The sequence below is a fragment of the Mauremys reevesii genome, linkage group 10, assembly GCF_016161935.1.
Source record: "Mauremys reevesii isolate NIE-2019 linkage group 10, ASM1616193v1, whole genome shotgun sequence".
NCBI lineage: Eukaryota > Metazoa > Chordata > Testudines > Geoemydidae > Mauremys > Mauremys reevesii.
Genome location: NC_052632.1, coordinates 34,963,826 through 34,986,452, shown reverse-complemented (window position 1 = coordinate 34,986,452; position 22,627 = coordinate 34,963,826). Strand labels below are relative to the sequence as shown.

Here is a 22,627-nt window from a genome sequence, read left to right as displayed (position 1 = left end):
AGAGATTGGCAAAGCACAAACAGGAGAGGAGGCCTCTGGTAAGTGGATTTGATTTTTGGAATTGCTCAAGTGAGTTGTTGGGGATAGGAGGGTTGCAGAAAGCAGGCTTGTGTCTGTATGATGCACATACCACCACATGCCTTGTCTGAGTGGCAAAACAGGCTGTTGGTTGACTCCCTCACTTCACGGGAATCTCCCAGAGATCTCCAGGAAACTCTCATGGCGATACTGGGCAATCCGCTGCCACAGGTTCTTTGGCAGAGCTGCTTTGTTTCTTGCCCCATTAATGGTAACTTTCCCACACCACTCTGCCGTCAGTGGGGGGTGAGGGGGAACCATTGCTGCACACAGGCGAGCCGCATAAGGGCCAGGGCAGAAGCCACAGTCTTGGAGAAGACTCTCTCTTGATTCCCTGCTCACCCTCAGCAGTGAGATGTCTTCCATAAGGAACACAGCTTGTGGAAAATGTCGGGACAGGAATGATTATCAGGCCCCCTCTACAGTGCTGACTCTCCCCAAGAGCCACGTGCCCAGTGTACAGCAGGGTCCGGGAACACTGATTTACCCTGCCCCTGCGGCTGCTCACCATTTTGGGGATCTTGTGGCTCATGTGTGCTTGCCTGGGGTCAGCCAGTTAGTGACTGTGTTTTAAATCACTTAATCAGTAGTCTGTGTGTTGCAAACAATACTGCTTCTGTAAAATGTTACATTTAAACTTACAGAGATGACCTTGGGAGCCCAGCCTCCCTCTTTGTTATCACCAGCTGAACAGCTGTGCAGAAGTAGAAAGCAGCCACGAAGAACTAAGGAGGACTTTCTGCGTGATGTTATGATGCACTCCGCGGCTGAAAATCAGGAATTGAAGGAGTGGCGGGACAGCGAAGAGAGGGACCAAAAGGAGAATGTGGTACGCCAGAATGAAGCCACAGAGCGGCTCTTAAAGGTTATGGAGTGCCAAGCGGACACGCTCCAGGCGATACTAGCACTGCAAACGAAGCAGCTCCACACCCGCCCTCCCCTGCAGCCGCTGTTGCAAAACTTTCCCATGCGCCCCCCCAGACACTGCCAACACACTCTTATCAACCTCCTGGCTCCAGTCGGTACCTGCTGCATTCCACTCCTCCCCCCTCACAGTCCAGCACTGCAGACTCCCAGTACCCACTGTACTCAACACCCATCCCGCTGCAGTTTAGCCCTGCTGAAGTACAGTACCCATTGCACTGTACTCCAAAGGAGAAGGTTGGATCTGATCCCTGGACATACACAAATCTTTAACCATCCCGGGACCCCACCTCCTCCTGGGAACTTCCCTTCCCCCATCTCCCTCAATGCTGATGTGTTTTTCTGTTTAGCTCTCTCCTGCGGTTGTTGTTTTTTTTAATAAAATAATTGTGTTGGTTTGAAAGCAATCTTTATTCTATTAATTGAAAGCAAACAGAGCCCTGTAAAGCAACAGACAATCATCTTAAACCTTCATATTGCATCATCTGCACCAATCACAATCCCCTCCTAACATTACAAGCACTGCACTCCCAAGCATAGCAACAAATATTAGTGGTTTTCAGCTTCAGATTGCTGCCTCGAGGCATTCTTATGGCCCTGCGCTGCACCCTTCCAATAGCCCTGGTCTCTGGCTGTTCAAATTCAGCCTCCAGGTGCTGAGCCTCAGCAGTCCAGCCCTGAGTAAAGCTTTCACCCTTCCCTTCACAAATATTACGGCATGTACAGCACGTGGCTATAAGCATAGGAATATTGTCATCGGCCAGGTCCAGCTTCCCATAGAGGCAGCACAAGTGGGCCTTTAAATGGCCAAAAGCTCATTCAACAGTCATTCTGCACTTGCTCAGCCTGTTGTTGAACCGCTCCTTGCGGCTGTCATGGTACCCCAAGTATGGCTTCACAAGCCATGGCATTAAGGGGTAGGCAGGGTCTCCTAGGATCACAATGGCATTGCGACTTCCCCTAGGGTGATCTTCCGGTCTGGGAAGAGAGTCCGTGCTTGCAGCTTCCTTAACAGTCCAGTGTTACGAAAGATGTGCGTCATGCACCTTTCTGGACCAGTCTGCGTTAATGTTTGTGAAATGCCCATGGTGATCCATGAGCGCCTAGAGAACCACTGAGAAATACCCCTTCCGATTAATGTACTCACTGGCGAGGTGGTCTGGTGCCCAATTGGAATATGCATGCCATTTATCACCTCTCCGCAATTAGGGAAGCCCATTTGTGCAACGCTATCCACAATGTCATGCATGTTGCCCAGAGTCACAGTGTTTTGGAGCAGGTTGTGATTAATGGCCCTGCACAATTCTGTCAACTTGAGTCCAACGAGACTTTCCCACTCTGAACTGGTTAGCAACCATTTGGTAGCAGTGTGGAGTAGCCAACTTCCACAGTGCAATTGCCACATGCTTCTCCAATGGCAGGGCAATTCCCTTTCGTGTCCTTGTGCCACAGGGCTGGTGCGAGTTCACACAGTCCCATGAATGTGGCTTGCCTCATCCAAAAGTTCTACAGCCACTGCTCATCATTCCAGATGGGCATGACAATGTGATCCCACCACTCAGTGCTTGTTTCCTGAGCCCCAAAGCTCAGGTCAAAAGTGGTCAGCACCTTTGTGAATGCCACAAGCAATCTAGTGTCGTAGCTCCTACACGTGGCAAGATCAATGTTGCACTCTTGTTGTCTTTCTATTTTAAGGAATAACTCCACTGCCACTTCTGACATGTTAGTCAGAGCGAGCAATATACTGATTAACAGTTCGGGATCCATTCCTGCAGACCAAAGAAGCAGCGCACGCAGTACACAAACCATTGAAAGATGGTGCCAAATGTGGACGGAAGCATGGGATGCGAAGCAATGCATCATGGTGCATTGGGACAGGACCCAGGATGCCCCGCGACCCCCTTTGCCTTCCCACAACTCTTAGTGGCAGAAGAGGAAGAGATGTTCTATGGGATAGCTGCACAGAGTGCACTGCTCTGAATACCGCTGCAAGTGTGAACATGCTATTGCACAGGCAACTGACAGTATGAACGCACAACAGCGGTTTCCCTTCAGCACTCTCTGAGCGGTGCTGTTACTCTGCCAGTGTAGATATAGCCTAAGGCTCTATAGATAGACAAAGTTTGCCAGATGAAAATCTTTAGCTCTTGATTGAGGTGATCAGCAGATCATAGGTTTTTCAAGGTGGCTGCTTCAGTCCATTTCCATTTCTTCAGAATTATAAACAGGATTATTGATATCAACTGTGGTTAATAAGCTCTAGTACATGGTAAGAACATAAGAATGGCCGTACTGGGTCAGACCAAAGGTCCATCCAGCCCAGCATCCTGTCTACCAACAGTGGCCAATGCCAGGTGCCCCAGAGGGAGTGAACCTAACAGATAATGATCAAGTGATCTCTCTCCTGCCGTCCATCACCAACCTCTGACAAACAGAGGCTAGGTGTTATGCTTGTTTAAAATACATTGTTACCTAGAAATCAAGCCACCCCAGCTACCATTGAATCTTTTGGGGCTTAAGTATAGGATTTATGGTGGGCCAGCCTGTGAGTTCATGTCATTCTTGACTTGTCCTCTTAGACAGTATATTGGGTTGAAAAATTGAGTGTTATAAAATGCCTACTTTTTCACCTGCCTTTAATCTAGGCATTATGTTTGATCTAGATTTGAAACTCCACCAAACAAAGTGGATTGCTCTATTTATTTATATGAATTTCTATGGCTCTAGCATCACATGATCTTAGCAGGTAATAACTGTTAATTAATTTAGACTCATACTTATACTTCCTAAGCTCAGGAAATATAAGTAACACTAATTTATATATAGGGAAAATGACACAGTAGTTGACTTGCCTAAGTCACATAGCAAGTCTGTGGCAGAGTTGGGAGCAGAACCCAGATCTCCTTTAGCTTGTTGCCCCTTACCCTGGACTGTGTTGTTATGGCAGATTTCTGGGCAGTGTATGTTATGTGTGGATACACTAGAATGTTCCCCTTATTTATAAAACTCAAGTGTGGCTGATGGGGAAGGTAGCTCACAAAAGTGGACTGTGGGAAAAAGAGCTGGGTTAACAGCAGAGAGCAATCCAGGATCTCAGATGTATCTGAATAATCAAATCTTTTTCAGCTGTGTTCTGAAAGAATTTCAGTAAAAGCGGTTACTAGGATTTGTTTTTTCTTATGCCAGAGCTGCTTCCCAACCTGCCAGCAATCTGAAACAGCTACATTTTTATACTGTATTTGATCATGCCCAGGGATTCATCTGCAGAACATGATTTTGGGAGACAGAACCTGTAGAAAGAGGGAAAACGGAGAGAATTAGTGATAAAAGATGGAGCATTTGAAATGGATAAAGGGCTGAAGAGGGTGCATGAGAAAATGAAGGAAGGTCTGAGTGAAACGGAAACACTGTGGAAGGGAAAAGAGGAAAATGAAGAAATGGACAGGGGTGTGGAGACAGCAGGATAGAACTAAAGGGATAGAGCTAGTGGTAGACACACTGGTTGTGTACAGTGCAGGGTAAAAGTGCTAGAATTTTCCTTTGTCCCTAGGGCCCAGAAATGATCTTGTTGATCCTTCCCATGGGACGGGGAGGTGAGACTTTATTAACAAATACTTTTTTTTCCTCCTTTTGCCCCATCCTGCGTGTAGTGAAGTAAACAGCAAAAGTGTCATGGACTTTAACAGGTGCAGGATTGGGGCCTTTGTGAAGCTTTAAAGCCTTTGTAAAAGACCCATCACTTTCTCTGATGAAGTTCTTGAGAGTTTTGCCATTTACCACAGTAGGATCAAGATGGGGCATGAGGAATGGTAATTCTGTGTCAGATCATCATCTCCATCACATACCTCTCTGAGACAGTTTGTCTCCTGGGGGTAAACAGAACCTGATAATCTCCTACCTTTGTCATTTAGAGAGATCCAAAGTGATTTTCAAACAGTGACTTGAATACTCAGCCTCCTTGGCTCCTATATGTCAAAAATCACTTCTCTGGTTACTAAAGTGCAGCCAGCTCTGGAAGAAATGTGTAATATTTTGCTCTGTTAAACAACTGCCACAACAGTTTAGGACAGGAAATCCTAACTGACTCCCCTGATGAAATAAAGAAAGCTACATTATCTAACAAATTCTAGGGCTGTGTGTACACTGGGTTTTTCCTTCCCCAAATTTTCCAGTGGTGCAGCTCCATCCTGGCTAGTAGTAGTGAAGAAATAGTGTAGACAGAGGTTCTATGAAAGGTGATTATTTTTACCATCATGATGTTCAATGCTGCTCAGAGCAGATCTTAATAGTTTGGTGGTAAAAATGCTGACAGATGTGAGAGCGCTGTTTAACCTAACACTCCCATCATTGCTAGCATCTGTGGAGCTGAACTAGAGTGGTATATAATTTGGGGGAAGGGCTAGTGTAGACAAGGCCTAGCTGAATTTCAGGAAGGCAGAATGTGATTACCCAGGTTGGAATACGGCCAGGGTACTGGGATTAACATGCTTCCTTCCCTTAGAAAAAAATGCAGAGAACTTTAATGGTCACATAGGCAAGATCTTGGTTTTATGTCTCTTCAGATAGAATGAAATCTCGTAAAATGATTTTGTATCTTTACTGGGAAACTTGCTCTCTACACCCACAAATATTGCATCAGGAAGCAGGTACTACAAATGACTTGAGTTTTAGCAACTTAGTTTTCTTTGCTGCTTTATTGAACACTATTCAGAAAATGTCTACTGTTCCATGAACAGCAAAACATGCATGTTAACTTTGCCTGTTTAGAAGAAGGAGCCCCTTCTTCTTCGAGTGATTGCTCCTATGCATTCCAGTTAGGTGTGCGCGCTGCGCGTGCACGGCTCTTCGGAAGATTTTTACCCTAGCAACTCCGGTGGGCCGGCTGGGCGCCCCCTGGAGTGGCGCCGCTATAGCGCAGGATATATACCCCAGCCGGCCCGTCTGCTCCTCAGTTCCTTCTTTCCGCCCGTGACGGCCGTTGGAACAGTGGAGCGCAGCTTAGCTGACCTCCACTTCCCTAGCTACTCGTAGTTTTCTCTTGTTCTGTTTATAGTTGTAGTTAACTTTGTTTGTTTGTAGAATAGTCTTCGGAACTCCCGTCAAGAGTTCGATGCCCTCCTGCAGCAAAGGATGGAGCTGGAGAGAGCTTCCCTCCAGGCCTCGTTGGACGCAGCTGACTCCGCCGCCACAACTCTGGCCTCGAGTGTTGCCACGCGGCGCGTTTCATGGCTCCAGTTATCGAGCCTTCCCTCGCAGCTGCGGCACGCTATACAGGACTTGCCCTTTAACGGCACAGGCCTGTTCTCTGAAAACACTCGCCCTAGGCTGCAAAGCCTAAAGGGCAGCAGGGTCACTTTGCTCTCTCTCTCTCGGCATGCACACGCCGGTGATTCAGCGCCGACATTTCTGTCCCCAGCCTCCGCTCTTACCCTGCGCCTTCACAAAGTCAGGACTTGGCCAGCGGGTGTGGCTTACAAGGTCGTGGCCATCAATCCGGACCCCAAAGGAGCCGAAATTAGGGTCCTTCTGACCACCAATGGGGCAAAAGCCTACCCATCCTCGTCCCTCCTAAGGACCCCTCTCATGAGCGATTCCTCTGGCAAGAGGTGCGGACGCTCCTCTTCATCGGAGCTATACAGGAGGTACCTAAGGGTGAAACCTAATCCCCTAGGCGAAGGGAGGTCTCAGACCTATCCTAGACCTGCGGGAATTCAACAAGTCACGATGCAGATGAGTTCCGCATGGTACCCAGGACGATCGTCATCCCATCCTGGGATCCCGGAGACTGGTACGCCGCCCTCGATATGAAGGGCGCGTGTTTTCATGTCGCTATTTCTCCTCCACACAGAAGGTACCCTCGGTTTGGGGCCTACCATCGTTATTCCCAGTATACGGCCCTCCCGGTTGGCCTCTATACAGCCCAGGGGTATTCAAAGTGCATGGCTGTAGTCGCCGCCTTTCTTCGCCACCGTCGGATACATGTTCTCCGTATCTAGACGAGTGGCTCATTCGAAGGACCACCGGGCCCAAGTTACCAGTTATGTGGGCATCGACACGAACCTATTCCTGTGTCTAGGCCTGATGATCAATAGTAAAATCCACTCTGATTCCCACACAGGGAAGGGAACTCATTGGGGCTGTCCTGGACTCCAGACTCGCCAGAGCCTGCTTACCTCAGCCTTGGTTTCAGGCGAGGGTAACAATTGTACAAGGTCTACGGACCTTCCCGCCAACTTGGGCTCGCACTTGCCTAGGTTTCTGGAGTCACATGGCTGTCTGCACGTTTGCAACCAAACATGCCAGGCTTCGCCTCCGTTCACTTCAATCGTGGCTCACCTGGGTGTGCCACCCGGGCAGAGATAGCATACTCGTGGTCATCTCGTTCCCCCCGAGCATCCTAGGCTCCCTCGACCGGGAGTCAGCGCCCTCCCGGGTGTATCCAGGGATGCTGTTCCATTCACCCCTCGGGGTCCCTCATGACAGACACCCCATCTCTCGGCTGGGTGTGCACCTGGCGTAGTTTCGCACTCACGACCTTCGGTCAGCGCAGGAGCTGGCCTTACATATCAATGTCCGAGAGCTGAGAGCAGTCTGCCTTGTGTACCAGGCGTTTCAGCTGGCGGATCATCTCAGCAGATCCTTCCTGTCTCACAAGTGGTAGTTTCCTCCGGACTTTATCTATTCCGTTTTCCAGAAGTGGGTCTTTCCCCGCATAGCCCTCGCGAGAACGGAAAGAGAGAGAAATTCTCCTCGTTCCAAGGCCTCTCCCCAGGCTCGGTCTTGGAGGATTTTCCTGAGGCCGTGGATCAGCCATCTGCCGTACGCTTTTCCACTGTTCCCGCTGGTTCACAGGGTCCTGCTAAAATTCCGCAGGGACAGAGCGCCCCTGATCGTGATCGCTCCAGCGTAACCCGGGCAGCACTGGTACGCCATGTTGCTACACCTGTCGGTAGCAACCCTCTTGGCCCAGACCCCATGACACGGGATCACGGCAACCTTCACCACCCGGTCTTGTAATCCCTGCACCTCACAGCAGGGCTCCTGTGTGGCTAAACCGATCTAAGTTACGTTGTTCTGCCTCGGTTCTACAGGATTCTCCGGGGTGGTAGAAAATCTTCCACTCGGTTAAAGTATCTGGCCAAGTGGAAGCGTTTCTCCTGCTGCTCCGAAACACGCAATGTTTCTCCCGCCGAGGTCCCGCTCCATTCCATCTGGTTCCTCAGGGCTTGGAGCGTTTATATTCCCCCCCCTCGTGGGGCCCCACCATAAACCTGGCTCTGCAATCTGGTTCTAACCAGTTTTATGACTGCCCTATTCGAGCCAATGTCAACATGCTCATTGATATACCTGTCCTGCAAGACAGTTTTCCTGTAGCCTTTCCTGCGGCCAGACGAGTCTCCGAGCTTCAGGCTCTCACAATAGGCCCAAGGTATACTGTGTTCCTCAAGGACAAGGGCAGTTATTACCACGTCCATCCTGCCTCCCTAAGGAGGTGTTGGCCTTTTATATCTACCAGGATATCTTCCTTCTGGTCTTCTTTCCGAAGCCACCCTCTTTGCAAGGAGAGCAACAATTGCCCTCCTTCGACTCCGTAGGGCGTCCGCAATCTATATCTAGCGGACAGAGCCCTCTCGTAACGCCCCCAAAACCTTCATCGTACTGGCATACCGGACGAAGGGCATACCTGTCTCCTCCTAGAGGATTTCATCTTCAATGACGTTGTGCATCCGCACCTCCTGTGTTTTGGCCCAGGTTCCATAGAGCCACCTTACTGCACATTCCACCAGGGCTCACGCTTCTCTGCTGCCTTCCTGGCTCACATACCCTTGCAGGGGATGTGTTGTGCACCTACCTGGTCCTCGGTCCACACCTTTGCCTCATTGGTCCAAGAGTCCAGAGCTGATGCAGCCTTTGGCTTAGCAGTTTGCATTCTGCAACATCTAACTCCGACCCCACCACCTACGTAAGGCTTGGGAATCACCTAACTGGAATGCATAGGAGCAATCACTCGAAGAAGAAGAGACGGTTACTCACCGTAGTAACTGTTGTTCTTCGAGATGTGTTGCTCCTATCCATTCCAGACCTGCCCTCCTTTCCCACTGTCGGAGTAGCCGGCAAGAAGGAACTGAGGAGCGGACAGGCCGGCTGGGGTATATATCCTGCGCTATAGCGGCGCCACTCCAGGGGGCGCCCAGCCGGCCCGCCGGAGTTGCTAGGGTAAAAATCTTCCGAAGAGCCGTGCACGCGCGACGCGCACACCTAACTGGAATGGATAGGAGCAACACATCTCGAAGAACAACAGTTACTACGGTGAGTAACCGTCTCTTTTACCAAAATGTGGTACAAGTATGTCCACACTGTGCCCTTGGAAAGTTCACCAAGCAAGGGTATTCCAAACCGTCCTCCTCAATTGCTGGGATCTATGGCATAGTGTTAACATTAACCATATTTTAGCAATAGCAGCTAAATATTTACATTGTGAATTGAAAAAAGGGATTTGAAGGATTCTTTAATTGAGAGAATTGGTTTTATGTAGGGGAGCTCTGAACCTGAATTTCTGTTTTAACAATTATTAATGCTGTAGGGCCAGCTTCTGGCCCCTGCTGTGGAGCAGCACAAAGGGGCCATATAGCTAGCTTAACCAGTTTGCTGAGCAAGAACTAAGTGTGCCAGCTTCCTGTATAGCACACAAGGGGGTGGGAGAAGAGATAGCTCCTTGGCCATTCCCCTCGCCACCCATGCAGATCTCAGCATACTCCAGCTGTTATCTAAATGGAACTAAAAAAATGGCATGAAGACAGACCACTGAGGAAAGTAGAAAGGTATTTATGATGCTTGGTGTTACTAAGAGAGCAAAAGGCAGATTTCACTACAAGCAATTCAAAATGTCTGTGGAAGGGCCCTGGGACACCTAACCCCAGGAGAAGGCTGTACAAGGTATACCAGAAAAGAGTAAAAGAGGTGGCTGATTTGAATCTGGTCTATAATCCACCTGAGAGAGGTTTTTTTCCATTGTGTTAAGTTATAGAACATTATGACTTCAATTCCCCCAATAGAATTTAAAAGGGGAAGAATACAGCATAGAGGGGGCAAATGGAACGCTAGGGATAGTTATAGATCAGTGAATCATTGACATAATATAAACCCATGTTGACTGGTTAAATTACCTATGTGAGAAGAGTATATTAACAAACAAGATCAGAGCCATCCATCTAATAAACCCCATTTAGGAATAGAGCTGACAAGGCAACACATTGTGTGGAGGAATTAAAGTCACCACAGGACAAAAACTGGACACAAAGGAGCAAAACTGACAGCTTCTCTCAAGACAGATGGCTAAAGTGGTGGGTTTTCTTTTTTTTGTTTGTTTTTTAAAGAGTCAAGATGGTGAGGTATTCACTGAGCTCTCCAAAGGAAGGTTAGCTATGTTTAAAACAGCTGTGTAGAAAGCATCCCTTTCTTCAGCATTTTGAAAGGGCTTTTAGCAGATTTAAATGATTAATTAGTTAAAACTGTATTATAGTGACCAATTACATAATAAAGGCCTTAGAGGCAGCCCAGAGCAATATTAGCTGGGACCCATACATTGAGTTCTAATGCTGGCGCTGCTATGGGCATGCTGTGTGGTTTTGAGCAAATTTCTTCTGTTTCCCCCCTACCTCACAAAGGGGCTGAATATTAAAGTTTGTCACCTGTGTTTGGAAGTTGCAAAGTGCTAATATTACATTGTTAGTGAAAGCACCATTCATTTCCTGAGTCTCTCTTCTCTGACCAATATTTTCTCATTCTGTGTTTCTTCATCTCTCCTCCATCCCCCTTTTTTTGGTCACTTATTCACGGTCAGGAAGGCCCACATTCGAAGGGCCAGCTCAACAGAGCGTGGTGCCAGCCTGGTTGAGACTACCAGCAGCAATGGCTGCAACAGTGAGTACATCTGAAATTAAGTGGCAGGGTTATTCTGGGGGAGGAAGAGAGGGGTAATTGGTATTAATAAACTTTTTTTAAAATTTTTTTTAACTCTTCAGAGATAACAGAATAAAGCAATAAAACAGGAACCATGGGAGAACAACATGCAGAGGAACCATAACATAACAAGTGCTGTGGAGGGTCTGGTAACCAGGATGAGCAAAGAAGAAATTAGAAACAAATAAATCTGCTAATGTACTGGGAGAAGATGGCACATAGATCATAATAAGGAAAAATAGTTACATTTATCAGAGTGCCTGATTACTTTCAAAGAAGGGAAGTCACATTGTAGAGAAATCATTAGAACCATTTTTGAATCTTCTGTGAGCTTTCCCCTGACAAATGTATTGCAGACTGTCCGCAGCCAAGTAGTTCTATCTGGGAGTTCTTTCTTTTTCCAATGCAAAGACAGGGAGCATGAGAATCTTTGAGGTATTTCACCATGTAAAGAGTATGATATCATCTTAGGGTTTTCACGAGATTGTCCCCTTCTCCCAGGAAAGTCTGGAAGCAGCACAAAGAGGTCAAGGGACTCTCTCAATCCAGTGGTTTCAAAATATATCTGGGATATATGTACAGAATTTGGCTGACTTCAGACATACTCACCAGATGTGGATAAAAGGGCCTCTCTCTCTCTCCACTTTCTCTCCAGCTGATATACGACCTACATTTTTGTTTTAAATAGTGATTCAATGGTTCCTCACACTGTCTTGAAACATCACCTTGTTGGCCAGCCTCCTAGCTAAGAGACTTCAACTTGAAGTAAAACAGTGTTAAAATGAGGAAATTCATAACAGTTAAAGGAAATCTACTGGGCAGAGTAATTACCCTGTGCTTGGTATATGCTCCTAACACTGGACAAAGAGCCTTTCCCAATGCTATTCTTCCTGTCCTGACATTTTCTTCTGAAGAGCTCATTGTTGAGGGAGATTTAAATCTCACCTCAAATCCTACAGCTGACAGATCAGACAGTAGAAAGGAGGAACCCAATTCCCCTGGCTCATATTTGAAACAAAATCTTTCCCAGCTCAGTCTACTGGTTTCATGGAAGAATGTGAAGCCATTCGTGAGCGATTACTTGTTTTATTCATATCCCCATTTGCTGTTCACGCAAAAAGATTATATATCTTTGTCTGCCTGCTTAAAGGATTTTCTGACTGAGGCAAAGAGAGGTGAGCTTACATGGTTAGTCCCTATTCCTATCATGACAACACTTAGAGATTTGTTTGGTTGTAGGAGGCATAGCAACTGGGACCTGAATAATCCATTATTTGAGAACCTTATAGTACTGAATGATGTAATTAGCAAAACCAAAATTTCTTTCAATAATGACAAAAATGGAAACTTACGTACCAATATACTATGGAAGGTTTATAAGGCAGTATGGAGGGGAAAATTAATTGAGACATTCTCTAGAATTAAAGGGGGGAAAAATACAGAAGACAAGTTTCTTCTCTCTGAAATAAAAAAATTAGAGAAGTTGCACAAAAAGACAGATGCAAGGAAAAACCTGGCTAAACCTCCCTTCCTTAGAGGACAACTCTCTGTTCTGTGGCCAGAAAAAAGAGACTGTGTTGTATATCAGTTTAAACAAAAGTACAATGGGATGGAAAATAAGGGCCGTAACAATTCAGCATATAGGCTAAGACAGGAAAAAGAAAAAAATACTATGATTGGTATCAGAGAACACAACAGTGAGATGCACTGTCATACAAGTTCTTACCCTGGAGAAGCTGGGCTCCCAGTTATACCTGAACATCTGCAGAAAGAATTTGAGGAAGTCAAATCAGTCATTAAAAATATGCTGTCAAGTAAAGCACCTGGTATGGAAAGGGTCTCAATTGAATTGTACAAATCTTTGACTTATCAGTTTTCCCCCAAACTTCTAAGTGATTTTCAGGACTTCAAAACATTAGCAGATATGAAGAAATCAATCAATATTGCTGTGATTTTAAAGGCCAAAAGATACAAGATTGAATGTACTTCACGTATGCACATCTCATTGTCAAATATAGAATTTAAGAGTTTTGCAAAGGTGTTGACAGAATCATTTACACTTAAAATAACTAGTATATATCAAATGGGATTTAATCAGGGAAGACAGCTATTAGATAACATTCATAGGTTACTGGTTGTGATCCATTCAAGCCTATCAAAGGTAAGGAGGTCAGGTATGTTACTTTCACTAGATGTCGAAAAGATCTATGAGCAAGTTAAATGGAAGTTTATGAAGAGACTAGGTCTAGAAAGTAAAAGAAAAAAATGGACTGAAATCTTATACCAATCTATAAAAGCTAAAGAAAGAGTCAGTAGTAAATATTCAGAGCCTCTCTCATTTCAAAGAGGCCTATGGCAAAGTTGTCCACTATTCCCCACATGGTTTGTATTAACCAAGAAACCATTTGCACAGAAAATTAGAAAAATTCAACAAATACAGGATTTAAATGCAAAGAAGTCAATCCATAATATAGTGTTCTTTGTGGATGAAGACCGACTCATGACTGCACAATCCCTCAAAAGAATGGCATTTAGGGAGGTCGTAGGTTTTAAAATTAATTATACAAAATTGAAAGTCATGTCAATTTGCCTTAAAGATCAGTGTCAAACAAGGCTACAAATTCGTTTTAAATTTAAGTTAGCCAAACATCGCATAAAAGTATGTAGTGGTCAATTTTCTTTCCCATTTAATAACAGTATATGAAGACAGCCACCTGTGCTTGTTAAAAAAAATTAAAAAGTAATTGAAAAGCAAGAGATGATTATAGTGTTTTGGCAACATTACTGCCATAACAATAATGTTGCTCCTGAGGATCACCTTCCTCTTCCAGAATATTCCAGTAAAGGTTTCCCATAAGATGTTAGAAAATCCTCCAGCTGGGGAAACAAAATGGCTAAAATTAACAGGAAAATTCTTTCCAGAACTAAATCATAAGGTGCCCTGGCAGTGACCAATATAAAAGGTACTTATTGGGTGACTCATCTTGAACATTGGTGGCAAGGTACACCGGACAGAGAGAAACAGGTGGAAAGAGAACAAGATGAGTTTCCTATTCTACTAATTGCTTTGATTTTTATTTCCAAACATCAAGGGGAAAACAGAAGGAAGTCTACTTGATAGCACCTCTTACCCTAAAGTTATGGGAGAAAATAAGGGTTAGAGATAGCCTAGAATCTCCCAAACTTACTGTGATAAAATGGAATTCTAGTCTTCCTCACACCTTGAGCATTGGCTTGCTAAACCCAGGGTTGTGAGTTCAATCCTTAAGGGGGCCACTTAGGGATCTGGGGCAAAAATTGGTCCTGCTAGTGAAAGCAGGGGGCTGGACTCGATGACCTTTCAAGGTCCCTTCCAGTTCTAGGAGATTGGTATACCTTTTGGTGGGTTTTTTTTTTTTTTTTGGTAAAGGAAAGGAGATGAGCTTTTGCAGAATGACTCAGTTATTTGAGAAGGGAAACCAGTGGACAGATGAAATACAACATGGTTGTCCCATTAGAAATCCTCACTTTTAATTACTTAATATTTAAAACCCATTCATACTATGAGTTGCTTTAGTTAGAGCCCTCACAGGATTGGAAAAAATAATTACGAAATATAAGGGATTAGAAGATATAATTCCTGCCAGGTATTTGGTAATTATTACATTATAAATTAGATACATACGTGGGAGGAGTAGTTGTGTGAAGAGCTCTTTTATGAACTGTGGTCATGCATGTGGCCTGGAGCAACTCTCTTTTATGGTAACACATGTAGAAAAAACACAATAAAAAATCATATTCCACTGGTATTTGACTTTCTTCAGATTGAAACAACACTATAAAGATGTTTCAAATATTTGCTGGAGGAATTGTGAATTGGTTGGTATTTCCCCCCCTCTGATGGGATTACACTAAAATCCAGGCATAATAGTCCGGACATACTGTCATTCACTGGCAATTTTACTGAAACTACCAGTTAAGCACCTATTTAGACCACAAAACTCTGATTTCTTAACACACTTATTGGTAGCAACTATATGCTCAGTTGCAGAGCTATGGAAAAATAAGAATCCCCCCTACCCAATAGCACTGGATAAGTCAAAAGAATCTAGGACAAATCATTTGTCAATTTTTTTCCATTAAGAGTAATGCTAGATGGTACGAAATCCTTTCAGGCATAGCTGCCTTTCTTATAGTTTGAACGTAAAGATCATTCAAATATCAAAAGGACACTGAAAAAATTTAAACTGTTTTTCTTTATTATACCCAAAATTACCCATTTCTCACGTATTCCAAAAGTATATATACCTGGTTTTGCTTCCTTTTTGTTTGTGAAAATGTGTGGACAGCATAACAAATAAAATTCATTATCAAAATAAACACGAGGGTTCCTGTACTAATTGGTCTTATTTCTGTATTTCATTACAAACCTTCATTATTTAAACTTAAGCAGCCACAAAAACTTCTATTGTGTCACAGAATCCAGCAACAGAGCCACAGAATTTAGATCAGTGGTTCTCAAACTTTTGTATTGGTGACCCCTTGCACACAGCAAGCCTCTGAGTGTGACCCCCCCTTATACATTAAAACACTTTTTAATATATTTAACACCATTATAAATGCTGGAGGCAAAGCGGGGTTTGGGATGGAGGTTGACCGCTCATGACCCCCCATGTTATAACCTCGCAACCCCCTGAGGGGTCCCAACCCCCCATTTGAGAACCCCTGATTTAGCTCCAGCTTGCCCTGTTGCATAGAGGATACACCTCTGAGCAGCCAGTTGGGGAGTATACTTCCAAACTGGACAGCCAGAAGTGAGGGCTGTTCAAAGCTGAGCTGACGTGTACCTAAACAGCATCATTTGTCAAATGCAGACTAGGTCTGACTGACAGTTGTGCTCAGGGGACAGTAACATACCACATGACCTATGTCCAAACAAAACAGCTCAAATTTCATAGCTCCAGTGTGTGTAGTTGCCACTTGTATTTGTGAGCCACCCACTGGCTGAACCATCTTCTTGTAAAACATTCAGTGAATAATTTCAAACAAAGAACAGATTCATGGAAATCATGATCTAGGGTTTAACCTGGTCCTGCTAACACTTGCAAAAACTATACCTGCTTTGTCCACACTAGGATTTACCATGGGTTCACTAAGAAAGTAAAATCCCTCACCTTTAGTATAGATATACTGTGAGTGTGCCAGCTGAAATTTTCTTCCCCAGAAACACACACATGAAAAAAAATATCAGCTGGCAGGGACATTGATTACATTTATTTAGCTTGTAAAGCATTTGGAGATTCTGAGAGATGGTGCTAAAGAAGTTTTACATAAAGCAGCCCTGCACAACATGCGGCCCGTGTGGGCTCACTGTGCGGGCAAGCAGCAGGGTGGGGCTGCTGGGTTTGCCCCTGCCTGGGAGGGGGGTCCGCCTCACAGCTCCACACGCATGTGCCACGCTCCAACCACCCTAACAGCCAGAACCGCACGTGTCTCCCGCTCCCCCCGCCTGGTGTAAAGCGGTAGCATCACTTCCGGGGCCCACTGAGGCAGGAAGTGCTGGGCACGAGGCAGAGTCGGTAAGTGCCGAGCAAGGGAGGGGCGCCCGGCCTGGGCTCAAGCTGCAGCTTGGGGGGAGGGGGGATGGGCCAAGCCCCCACCCCTTCGGTTGGGGGTGGGGCAGCTACTACACTGGTTGGTCCCAGGGCAGCCTCCATAGTGATCAGGGGGGTGTGGGGGGGGTGTTGGTTGAACTGTCTGTGGGCAGCCAGGAAATCCCCGGGGGAGACGTGTGTGTGTGTTGCACCTGCCCTGCTCCGACTGCTGCCCCCTTCCTGGCCTGTATCACACTGCCCCTGCCCGCCCCCCCCCGGCTCCCTGCGGTCCCTGTGTTTGTGTGTTGGACAGTAACATCCAATCCCTTCACACTGCTCCCCTTTCCCCTCCCCTTAGTTCACAGCCCCAGAAAATCCCTTCAAACTGTCCCCCTTTTCCCCTCCCCTTATTTCATGGGGGGATGATGAGCTGAACGGCCAGTGGCAGCGAGGCTTTATGCTTTGGGGAAGGGGGGGTGTTTCTGCAGGGCTAGGCGGCGCTGGGGCGGGGGATGTTTCGGCGGGGCTGGGCAGCGCGGGGGACGGGGGGGAGAGGGGAAGTGTGTTTCAGCGGGGCCAGGGGGGGTTCGGCCTCAGCTGTTTTCTCTGGAGTAATATGGCCCTCGACGTTTCATGAATTGTGCAGGCCTGACATAAAGCCTGTACTTACACACATTCATTATCTCTGTGGCTATTCAGATTGGGCCAGAAGCTGTGCAAACTTCTGCACATGTGTAAATTTACTGATCTGAGTAGTTCCAGTGACTAAAATATTTATGTCATCCCATTTAATTTTGGGGGGAAATTTTATTTTAAACGCTCTCTGACTTGACCATTAATGCTTCATATTTGGAGGAGTTTGGAGATGTGTCAGAAATAGCCCTTTTTAGATAAATGAAGACTAAAAACCAGTTTATTGACTTAGAAATAGAAACTTCTGTCTCTTCCAAAAGTGGAGATAAAATATGATGAAAAAATGAAACAACGGTACATAAACAGAGTATTACCCTTTTTTTCTTGGCAGGACGTCAGTGAATTCCAAGATCCCATTTGATATACAGCAGAGCTTCATTTTTACCTGAAAAGTAAATAAGAAAATTAACATTTTTAATCACCCATTTTTCCAAAATTCATAGCTGAGGTTCAGTCTTACCAGGCACCTTTGCTGTACCTGAAAGTCAGACTGGAGTTTAATAATTTACAGGATCCTAGTATATTGCTCCCCGCAAAGAGGGCATGACTGACCAGGCCCAGAGTCTTCATCTGTTAAAATAAAGCTTATTTCAATATTAAGCTGGACCAAAAGGAATCTGCAGGCACAGAAAATGACCAAAAAAAGCAGATTTACTGTTCCTGCAGGTTTTAACTGAAATCCCCTTGATGCAATTGTGAAGATTTAGTATCATATGATTTGTGGTCTCTTATCTTCATCAGGTTATTCTTGCTTTCTTTCGAAGGTCTACTATAAAAACACATCAGGGGTAATAAGAGGATTCCTTATTCCCCAATTAAGCCTTATGCCAGCTGGGCTTTTTGAGGGAAAACTAACTTAACATGAATACTCTATGCACTATACCTACATATAAGACCCAACACTATTTTTAATTTTTTTTTTCAAATATATTGTAAAAACAAGTAGGAAGTTGCCATTGCACTTGGAAGGGCAGGAAAATGCACCTTAATATTTGAGTCCCTGATTCTGGAAAACATTCCTATTCAGGACAACACTTAAGCAGGTACTGAAGTCCAACTGAAATCAATAGAATTTAAGCCAGGCTTAAGAACTGTCCTGAACAGGCATGGACTTTGCTTAAGTACTTTCCTTGAATGGAGGTTTGAATTCCCAAGGGAAAACATCAAAGTATTTTTTGTAATATAATGCATTTTGCAATAACTTTGAAAGTTTTGTATTTTTCCCATGCATCTTAAATTCTGGAGCCACATTTCCTCTGTTGAAGTGTATTGTGTCAAACTAGAATGTGTCAGTCAAATAGCATCCACATAGGGACACCAGGGCCAATCAGTTATGAAGTATGAAAATATCGGCCATCAGCTCTAAAAACAGGATAACTATCATGTTAATGCTTTTTCCTGTGTGATTATATATATATAAAAACACAAACATTTATTTGGCTATGCATCATAATCAATTCATTTTTCCATTACCTTCTATGGTTTTATGTAATCCAATGGTATCCTCATCTGGAATATGGAGGCTATTCATTTTACAGTAGTGTAAAAACAAACATTTAAGAACATTCTGATCATATTCAACGTGTGTAGAAGCAGGATCATATTTACTTTCTATAAACCAGAAGTCGTAAACACCAACTTTTGGCCTGCAGATCTTGTGCCTTTGAAGTGTTCGCTTCTTCCTTTTTTCACCAAATTGATCTCCGCTCTGCTTTGTGTCAAGGATGAGACGACATACCTGCAAGAGATGCACTGCAGTCAACCCTGAACTCAGCCATTCTGAAATCACATATAAATGTTTCTCAGGGAAGTCTCTGAAAAGTCTGAAGGCTGCCAAGGAAGCCTTTTTAAGTTCTTGCTCATTTCACTCTTTAAATGATTATTGTCCACCCTGAAATCTTCTGGTTTATTTTGTTTGGTGGCACATGTACAATTAACACAAAATTCCAAATTAATAACTGGGGAAGAGCACAATAACACCTTTTGGTACATTCCATACTAAGTTTACACAAAACTCAAACACTGGTATTTATGATGTTTTGAACAGATTTTTTTTTTCCTTCATTCAAAGAGTCCTGGTTGTTTTGGGAAAACTGCACAATAAAATGAATGAAACATTTTCCTTATCTAAATTTTCACTAAGTTAAATCCTAGCACCAAGTAGCCAGAAATGACTGAATGTAACACAAGAGGAAGGCACCCAACTCCCCCTGAAAGGCCTCTTTTAACATCACATCCTCAAAGGGCAGAACAAACAGAATACTACAATTAACAGCTTTAACATCCAGTAGGATAAATTAAAGAGACCTATACTTGTTAATCTCCTGCTTTAAAAAGCCAACAGTGCAGAGTACAACTTGGTATGTTTGACATTACTGACATGAACTGTGACCATATAGATCATTATTGCAACCAAGGTTCTATAGCTGCACCAAATCTTGTACCAAGGAGGTCAAGAAAGTGGTCTATAGAAAGGTTGTAATTTGCTGGTTATGATTATGCTGTATATGTGTATCTTTTTTTTTAAATCTGAAGTTATGAATATTTCTGTCTTATTACTTGGAACCACTTAAATCCTACTTTTTATATTTAATAAAATCACTTTTGCTTATTAATTGACCCTAAGTAATTAATACCTGGGGGAGCAAACAGCCATGCATATCTCTCTATCAGTGTTATAGAGGGCGAACAATTTATGAGTTTACCCTGTATAAGCTTTATACAGGGTAAAATGGATTTATTTGGGGTTTGGATCCCACTGGGAGCTCAGTGTCTGGGTGCTAGAGACAGGAGCACTTGCTAAGCCATTTCAGTTAAGGCTGCAGCTTTGGGGCGTGTGGTTCAGACCCTGGGTCTGTGTTGCAGCAGATTAGTGTATCTGCTACCACAAGGCAGGGTTCTGAAGGCCCAAACTGCCAGAGAAAACAGGCTCAGAGGTAGTCTCAGCACATCAGGTGACAGTCCCAAGGCGGTTTCTGTGATTGAACCCATCACAGTGGACTGGTCGAACAGGATCTGTGCACAGCTGATTGCTTTGAGACACTGCTAGTGATTTAAGTGAGTTTTGAGTGTGGTGGCTGGAGAACAGAACAAAGTAAGTTACCAAGCAAAACAAAACACGCAAATCTAAGCTGATTACAGAAACTGATTACAGATGAAATCTCACCCCCAGAGATGTTCCAATAAGCTTCTTTCACAGACTGGACTCCTTCCTAGTCTGGGTCCAGCAATCACTCACACCCCCATAGTTAATGGTCCTTTGTTCCAGTTTTTTTCAGGCATCTCTTTGAGGTGGAGAGGCCATCTCTTAAGCCAGCTGAAGACAAAATGGAGGGGCTTCAAGGGCCTTTTCTATTCTCTCTCTCGTGAGCAGAAACCTTTTTGTTCTGTCCAAAATCACAGCAACAAGATGGAGTTTGTAGCCACCTGGACAAGTCACATGTCCATAAATGGTTCAGCTTTTTGCAGGCTGACGCCATTGTTTACATGTTAGTTGAACATTCCCAGGAAAGCTCAGATGTGGGTTGGCATCTCCCAAATTCCATTGTCAGTTAAGTGTTTCTTGATTGGGCACTTACTAAGAATAGTCTTTTCTCAAGAAGTTGACCAAATGCTTCACTGAGGCTACTTAGACTCAAACATATTGAGATACAAGTGCATAGCCAATATGCATAACTTCAAATACAAAAATGATGATGATGATGATGAGCAATCACTCTTTACTGATATGATCATCTTCCATAAGAGTTATGGGTCTTCAAATGGCTAATAAGGCCAGTCCCTGAACCACAAGTTCTATTAGAACGAGGGCAGATGTTTTCAGGCTCAGCAGGAGGCTGCTGACCATGAATGGAGAACAGTCTCTCCTTCCTCCTACGCCTCGTCCTCTTCAGCTTGTCGGCGAGCAAGTTCAAAATACAGGGGACCATCTTGTAGGACTTCACTCCATTTTAAGCAATCCTGGGCAAGTGTCAATGTCAATATTACACTTTTTTAGGTTGTCCTTCAGCAAGTCCTTATAACGCTTTCCCTTGTCCACCCACGTTATGGTGCCCTTTTTTCAGCTGAGAGAAGAGGACCCGTTTTGGCAGGCGATGGTCTGGCATCCGGACACGACCAGTCCAATGGAATTGCTGATGGATGATCATTGCCTCAATACTGGTGGTCTTTGCCTCTTCCAGAACACCAATATTGGTGCACCTGTCTTCCCATTTGATCTTCAGAATCTTATGAAGGTAGAATTGATGGTGCCTCTCAAGGACTTTCAAGTGATGTTTATAGGTTGTCCAAGTTTCGGACCCATACAACAATGTTGGGAGAATAACAGCTTGATAAACAAGAAGCTTGGTGTCTGTTCGAATGTCGTAATCTTCAAAAACCCTGTGCCGTAAACGAGAAAAAGCTACACTGGCACAGCTCAGGTGATGGTGAATTTCTGCATCAATATCTGCCTTGGATGAAAGATGACTTCCAAGATAGAGGAAATGATCGATATTCTTCAGTGCCACTCCACTGACTTTGATAAATGGGGCATGTAATCAGGGCCAGCTTTAGGAACTGTGGGGCCCGATTCGAATACCTGGAGGCGGGGGGGGGGGGTCCTTCACTCGCTCCGGATCTTCTGTGGCACTGAAGGACCCCCCGCCACCAAAATGCTGCCATAAGACCCGGAGTCAGTGAAGGAACTCCCGCCACCAGAGACCCGGACCACCGCTGAGTGAGTAAAAAAATTAAACAGGTGCCTAAGGCGCGGGGCCCAATTCCGGGGAATCGGCCTAAAGCCGGCCCTGCATGTAATACCTCATTTGGAGAGGGCTGATAGAGCACTTTAGTTTTCTTGATATTAAGAGTGAAACCAAGACATGCGTAAGCATCGGCAAACACATTCAAGATAGTTTGAAGATCCTTCTCAGAGTGGGCAAAGATTGTGTTGTCATCAGCATACTGAAGTTCCACAATAGATGTTGTGGAGATCTTACTCTTGGTTTTCAGCCTGCTAAGCCTGAACAGCTTTCCGTCCATTCTGTAAATGATTTCAACGCCAGCTGTAAACTTCCCAGCAAAGAATGATGGCAATAAAAACCGCAAACATGGTTGGAGCGATGATACATCCCTGTTTGACTCCTGTTTGTACTTTAAAAGGTTCACTCTAGGAGCCAGTGCTGCTCAGAACAGTCGCTTTCATGTTATCATGCAGCAATTTTAGGACACTGATGTATTTATCAGGACATCCAATCTTAGAAAGTACAGTTGAGGGCACGGCGATTCACTGTATTAAAGGCTTTAGTTAGATCAATGCTCCAGGCAGCATCACTCTCGGGATCATGGAGACACGCAAACCTCTCCATCACTAGAAGGTGATCATCCATGGAGAGGACAAAAATGATACACGCATA

At 44.6% G+C, this 22,627-nt stretch overlaps 1 protein-coding gene and 1 long non-coding RNA gene across 12 annotated transcripts in view; one reads left to right on the top strand and one right to left on the bottom strand.

The window, feature by feature from the left end:
* Nucleotides 1-11,585, top strand: part of NRG4 (neuregulin 4) — a 63,458-nt gene extending 51,873 nt beyond the window's left edge. For 10 of the 11 annotated variants that reach the window (XM_039490464.1, XM_039490456.1, XM_039490463.1 and 7 more), the window contains 3 exons: nucleotides 10,233-10,346; nucleotides 10,847-10,926; nucleotides 11,028-11,585. In XM_039490464.1, coding sequence (XP_039346398.1) covers nucleotides 10,233-10,346; nucleotides 10,847-10,926; nucleotides 11,028-11,041 — 208 coding nt within the window. In that variant the 3' untranslated portion in view covers nucleotides 11,042-11,585. The remainder of the gene's footprint in view (nucleotides 1-10,232; nucleotides 10,347-10,846; nucleotides 10,927-11,027) is intronic. The other variant, XM_039490466.1, reaches the window with a different exon arrangement.
* Nucleotides 11,586-13,769: 2,184 nt separating this feature from the next.
* On the bottom strand, nucleotides 13,770-19,764 carry LOC120372917. The gene is made up of 4 exons (XR_005585256.1): nucleotides 18,705-19,764; nucleotides 17,546-17,616; nucleotides 14,630-14,698; nucleotides 13,770-13,842 (listed from the first exon to the last, which is right to left on the bottom strand). It is a non-coding gene; the product is annotated as an uncharacterized LOC120372917 (long non-coding RNA).
* Between the last annotated feature and the right edge of the window lie 2,863 nt (nucleotides 19,765-22,627).